At 56.4% G+C, this 6,499-nt stretch overlaps 1 protein-coding gene across 5 annotated transcripts in view; it reads left to right on the plus strand.

The window, feature by feature from the left end:
* Positions 1-5,171, plus strand: part of EXOC6B (exocyst complex component 6B) — a 521,374-nt gene extending 516,203 nt beyond the window's left edge. For all 5 annotated transcript variants that reach the window (XM_006775280.2, XM_006775278.2, XM_006775279.2 and 2 more), the window contains one exon: positions 2,009-5,171. In XM_006775280.2, the coding sequence (XP_006775343.1) occupies positions 2,009-2,135 (127 nt within the window). In that variant the 3' untranslated portion in view covers positions 2,136-5,171. The remainder of the gene's footprint in view (positions 1-2,008) is intronic.
* The last annotated feature ends 1,328 nt before the right edge of the window (positions 5,172-6,499 follow it).

Consider the following 6,499-nt stretch of genomic DNA (forward strand, 5'->3'; position numbering starts at 1 on the left):
CACCTGGGAGGACACCCAGGAAGGAGAAGGTGCTCCTGGGTCACGGAGCGGTGGCCATAGCAAAGCGGGTCAGGATCTGGTCTCGCGGAAGGGGAGGGCGAGGGCTCTCCTCTGGTATCCGAGCTTTCTACGGACAAACCAGCAGCCGCCATCAGCCCTCGGGGCCCCTGAGTTTATCTGTCCAGCCATCCCAATTCCAGGCCTAATGACCAAGGAAGCTAACTTCTGAGTCTCAAAGACTCCCCTCTTCTCTCCTACCCATTGGGGAGCTTCCCATGGGAGCCGACAGCCAGCTCCAGCTGCTGGTCCCTGGGTGGTGTGAGGAGTCAGAAAGCGAATGATGACATAGGATGTTAGATGAAATGTTCTGTAAATCAGGAAGTGGTTTTCTTCCTTTCTTCTTTCTTTTTGTTTTGTGTTGTTTTGTTTAGCTTTATAGCACAGTTAAGAAATGAAAAGGATTCCTTCTCTGGGATGAAGAATCTTAAACCAGGCCAGTTCCACAGACATAACTGAGGCGTTATGTGGGAAGGACCGAGGACAGTGGTCCTCGTGGCCTTGAGGACTCTTGTGCTTTCTTTTCAACCCAAACCTCTGAACCTGTTACCTCTCCTTCCCCCTCCACACACAGGCCTCCTCAGGCAGGTGGCTGTGCCGTGCGTGCAGTGTTCTCAGTGCCGGTGCCTGGAGGCCCGTAGGCTTAGATCAGAGAGGCGTCCCTCTGTCAGCCAGAGCCGTACAGCTGTGGTGCTCCTCAGGACCTTACTCTCAGATATAAATGTCCCAGTGGGATCTCTGGCCTCTCATTTGCCCCCCAGCGCAGGGCCACCTCACAGAGAACAGTGGGCAGCATTGGCCAAAGGAGTGTGCCTGGGAGGTTTACCCCGCCTGCCGGGTTTCTCTCTCCCCTCCACAGCCTGTCTCCTTGCAGCCCAGGGAGCTGTGAGGTCAGGGAGCAGATGATGGAGAAGCCCAGCCTACCCCACCCCAGGGAGAAAGTGGTCTGGGCAGTGTTCTCAGTCTCTGGCACTAGAACTCGCTGAGGGCTAGAAGTCTGGTGTGCAGAGGCTGGGACCAAAGTTAACAGTTACCAATAGATGCCGGGGGGCATGCATGGGCCTCCGCAGGGAATAGCAGATTCCTGGCGTCTGTGCAAAGTGTAGTCAGACTTGGAGGATGCTGTGCAGCCTCAGCCTGCCCTTGACTTTCTATATCCATGCTTCCCATTGTGTCTCTCCATTGACAGGACCACTGTTCAGAGCTGTCCAAGGTCTGTGCTCGAGGAATATGCTAGGTGTGTGCTCTGGACCATTAGTGTGGCCTAGTGATAGAAAGTTCTCCAAAGTCCAAGGCCTGAGATCTAGACAGCCATTGAGAACTCAGGCTTCTCTTGCTGAGAAGGAGGCTCATCTGTTTCCTTAGCACCAGGCTCTCTGTCACCTCCCGCCTCTGGGCCCTCACTCTGAGGCAGAGGAAAAGAGACAGGTCCAGCCCTCAGTCTTGTTAGGCCTGGAGTAGAGTAGCCAGCTGCAGTGAGATGTAGAGTTACGCAGTGTTATTCTCCTTCTCCTGGAACTGCTGGTGAGAGCATGTTTCTGCTTTACCTTTCAAATGCCAGCTCTGAGGTCCCAGCAGGTGCGAGATGGCTTGAGGTGATAAGCAGATCCTAGATATTCTGTGAGAGCCCTTGACCTCCACTGCTATGGCATGTTCCAGGTTCCTCCCTACAACAGTGTATACCTGGGGATGGAAGGGGATGAAGCAGGGAGGGTGAGGAGGGACCATAGGGATTAGCCCCTCCACCGCTGGCTCTTGACTGATTCTGAAGGTGGGTGAATTGGGGAGACAGCTTCTTGAGTAATAGACAACTATAAGCCTGGCAATGGGGTGTTCTGGACTAAAAAGCTGGGTGGCAGTTAGGGAACACTGTGCCGTCCTACCCTTGCCAGCTCCCCTTCCACCGCTGTCCCCTCAAACACTTGCTCTCTTTCTCTCCTTTTCTGTTCAGGATGAAGGACACTAGCCGCAAGAACAACATGTTTGCACAGTTTCGTAAAAACGAGCGAGACAAGCAGAAGTTGATTGACACCGTGGCCAAGCAGCTCCGCGGGCTCATCAGCAGCCACCACTCCTGAAGGCGGCCTGGCGCTGCGGCCCGCAGTCCTGCCTGGGCCCGGCTGGCCCTGCATTTGTGCATTCTTCTTCAGAGAGAGAAATGTATTTTTTTAATAACCTGTGTACAGAATTCGCATAACCTTTCCCCATAGTAATAGAGGCACGAGAGGAAGCCAGCATGTGAGCCGTTGCTGGGCTGGGACTTGGGAGTGTTCGCTACACTGTCTGTGTTATCACAGAGGTGGTGGTGCCGTCAGTCCTGGACGATGAGCACCTTTCGCCGTGGCTCTGGCGCTTCGGTCTGGGCCTCAGCTAACTGTACAAACACAGTGGGTACTTGGCAGTGGAGGGTGGAGGGGCGGTGAGCAGGCAAAAGGATGATACAGTATATTCTGTTCACCCTGGGTACCCCGTTCATCCTAGGTGGGGCCAATGCAAGGCAAGGCCCTGCACAACGTTGCTGTTTAGTGTGGGGAAGGCCACACAGTCCTGGGGGCGCCTCTCCTCCTTCCGCTCTCACTTGCTGGTGACAAGCGTGGCAGGTGGCAAGGTGACAGCTTCCCTCTGGTCCCCCACGGAGAGCAGATTCTTTAGCCTGGATCTGGCCCAGTGCTTCTGCTGCTAGTTCTTCTGTGACAGGATAGAGCAGGGGTCATATCTGGACCCCGTGGCTCACTGTCGGGGCCCCAGCCCCTTCCCCATTCATCTCATTTCCTTCTTTCAGGGCGCGGGTCACCAGTTACTCCTCACAGAGTCCCAGCCTTGCCTCCCCGCAGTGTCGGGGGGAGGGGGGGGAGGTCAGATTCCAGAAGTCTGAAAATGGCCCTTACTTGACCCTTAGGTAAAACCTGAAGATGACTTGAGATCATTCCTTTGTGTTTTAAAATCAGCTTTCTGGCCACCATCTTTAAAGGAAATGTCACCAGCTCCGCACCATGGGGGCATCCACTAGTGATGGAGCCACTGCCACCATGAAGGGGTGTCTCCTGGCTAGTGGTTTGCCACCTCCGGCCCAGCCATCCCTCCCTCAGTCGTATCCTGGGTACGGAAGCTCAGGCTCTGGCCCCAGACTCCCATCCCCTTCCGAGATCCCCACAGCCATCTGTGGGCCTTGTCTGAGAAACACTGTCTATGATCCTATCCCCCAAACTCGGGAGCGAGCTCAGAGAGCCGCACCCACCAGCTCGGACACTGTCCGCGAGCCCCGCTGCCCGACGCTTACGCAGGGGCTGTGCTGTGAGGCCACTCAGAGGAGCCTGCACTTTGAGACACTTCAGGAAGTTCCCACTGGGGCTCCTGGCAGGAGTATAATTGCGCATCAAACAATTACAAGTGAACCACACAGGTATTTCCAGCCGCGTTATGTGAGGAGACACTCCCATGTCCCATCAAACAGAATCCTCGCCGTCCTTGTCAGCTACTGAGTCGCCTCTGGGGAGGGCAGTGCTTCCTTTCTCATTCCCCACCCCGGCCCCTCCCTTACTCATCACGACTGGAGAACACAGGGAAGAGCATATGCGGGGACACGCGGCCTCCTCCGGCTGGGGGACCCAGCTGTGCATGTGCTGGCTCTGCAGGTGCCTCCAGAGGCACCCCTGGGCTGGGCAGGTGGGCTCAGGTCTCAGGATGAGGGTTGGGGAGGAGTGCTGCCCCCAGAACTTCAAAGGCCAAGGAAAGGCAGGGGCCCATGGCAATGACACCAAGATGCCATCTCCCAAGCCTTGGATTTTATTGAAAAAAGCCAGGAACAGTGACACTAATCTGAGTCCGGTTGCTGAAAAGGGGCCCATATGCCCTCCTTCCCTCTCCTCGGTTTGCGAGGAGACAGCACCGAGGCTGTGAGGTGGGAATGGGGTGGACCTTAAGTGCACCAATGTTTGCCTTTTCGTCAGCATCGCTGGTCTGGTCTCGGACCTGCCCCCTGGAAAGACTGTGCTAGAGAGGAAACCTGGGCGGGAGAGAGGGTTGTCCTGCCCTTTGCTCACAGCCCTTCCTCCAAGGAAAAGCCTGTTCAAGCTCAGGGTGACCCTGTGGCAGCTCTCCTCTCTCCCAGCCCGCCTCAGTCTGAGCTGTCTGTAACACACTGTTCCCGGGCACAGGAAGGTTCCAGGGGCCAGCAATGCCCAAGTTTGCGTTGGTGAAGCAGCATTTTCTACTTTTGTCTGGAGGCCTCTCCCTGGGCCAGCCCTTGGGAGGACCTGTGCCCAAGCCCCTCAGACTCCTGAGCGCTGGCCTCAGTGCCCGGAGCCTCAACAGGAGGGCGAGAACATGGGTGGCTGGGAGCCTACCAGCCTCCTAGTTGGCAGAAACCCTTGGCCAAGTTCTTGGGGGAACCAGGCTCATGTTTCTGAAAGGACAGTGTGGTTGGGACCCTGGGGTTTCAGTAGTAACAGAGGGACCTTGCATAGTTTTAACATTCGGGCGGGAAGTCTCTCTGAGTAGATTGTAAATGAGGCTGCTGGTCGGTGGGGAAAGCAGGACCTGGAACCTGGAACCGGCAGAATCCCTGTTGGCAAAGGGAATGCAGAAGCTTCCAGGGAGCGATCCCCAGTGTCTCCTGGCCTCAGCCGCCTCACTGCCCTGCACACCTGGCACGTGCTTGCTCAGCAAGTCCAGACCCAGGGCCCTTTGTCCCCGAGCTTGGCATTGGCCAGGACCTTCCTCTGAGGCCCCTGAGCACACGCCCTGGGCCCCGCAGAAACCCCTGTAGCCTCCCTCCTCCCAGGGCCCTGCTCCTGGCGGCTCAGTTGCCTCTTTTCTTTTTCTCTTTCTCTCTTTTTCTTTTTTGCCTAAATTCACAATTCCTTTTCACTCATATGTTGGAAATGGCCTTTTTATTTTGCACAAATAGTTGCACATTTACTGCGGAAATTTAGGAGAGTCCATTTTTAACTCTAAAGGGAACTTTTTAAAAACTGACTAGTAAAGCTACTGAGGCAGATGGGCCTCCCGGTTATTGGAGAACCTCCTGTGTGTAAAGAGCATGTCATTCTCCTGTACACTCTCCTCTTTCACCTGCTATTAAAGGAGAAAGCCTCTGCCTGTTTCAGAAGCCACGTGTTGTCTCCTGGTCTTTGTTCTCCGCCGTCTTTGCACGGGGCGCCCGCGGTTGGATGGCAGGCGTTGCACCGGGGACCAGAGCAGCCACGCCTGGCGGGGAGGACAGCCTGCCCTCAGACAAGCAAAGAGCCCTTGGAGACACCCCGAACTCCTGGTTAGGTTTTCCTGTCTGTGCGTTCACACTGGCGTCCTCATCAGGAGGAATGACCTTTGAAATGCCAGATGTATGGGCAGCACTGGGCGAGGCAGCGTGGGCCCAATGTGTTTGGGATACCAGGCCCCGCCATGGGAAGGTTCCCAATCAAGACAGTGATGCCGAACAAAGCTGGGCGGGGGGTGGGGAGAGCCTGTTCCAGAGCTCAGAAGGGGAGGGGGCAGGCCTCATGGCCTGCTGGAGAGACAGTCTGGTCAGGGAAGGCAGCTCAGAGAAAGCAGGATGCTAGTAGGCTGGGCCTTGAAGGAATGAGTCGGGTATGTGCCCGGAGGATGGTGAGGAACCTGGTGGGCACATCTGAAGCCGCGGTGAGTACGGATGGAAGTGGCACAGCAGTGCCCAGCCTGCCTGTGCCTGCGGCTGGCGTGACGCCGTGGAAATAGGCTGGGAAGAGGTCTGGATATTGCAACGGGGCTTTGATGCCTGAGCTGGGCTTCTGTCCCGGCTGCACCACTCACGGGCTGGACGGCCTTCAGCACCTCCCCAAACCCAATAATCGTTGTCAGTGAGAGCAGAACAGTCGTCCCTAACTTACAGGCTGCGGTGAAGTGTGAATGAGCTGGATGGTCAAAGCACTTAGCCGGTACCTAGACATAGTCCTGTATGTAAGGCCTTTCCCTCGCTCCCCTCCAATTCCATAACTTCCCCTGTGGCAGAGCATCGGACAAATCTCTTTGGAAATGTGGGTCTCCAGTGAGGGGCGCCAGGGCTCTGAGCAGTTGTCTCCTCCCTTTGCCTCTAGTGATTGATGGCAGGAGCGTCTTCAGGACCTAGAACTCCGGCACCTGCCTCTTCCAGAAGCCCCCACGCGAACCCCAGGTCCTACCAGAAGGCAGTGCAGCCATCATTCCTAGCTTTGTCTGCCCACACCAGCGGAGGGAACCGAGAGGGGCATGAGGCCCTGCCCTTCTGAGAATACAGACACTCGCAGCTGGTTGGGGAGACTGCAAACAAGAGGGTCCAGCACAGGGGCTTGGGATTGTCAAAGCCACAGCGAACCCGACTCGCCCCAAAGCTTCTGAGCACTGCCTGGCCCAACGTCTGGCCCAAGGTCTTGTCCACAGAAGGCCCTGCAGCCTGGAGGTGCTCTGCGGGCGGGGGGGGGGGGGG

This window comes from Myotis davidii, unplaced genomic scaffold (assembly GCF_000327345.1).
Source record: "Myotis davidii unplaced genomic scaffold, ASM32734v1 scaffold247, whole genome shotgun sequence".
In the NCBI taxonomy this organism is placed as follows: domain Eukaryota; kingdom Metazoa; phylum Chordata; class Mammalia; order Chiroptera; family Vespertilionidae; genus Myotis; species Myotis davidii.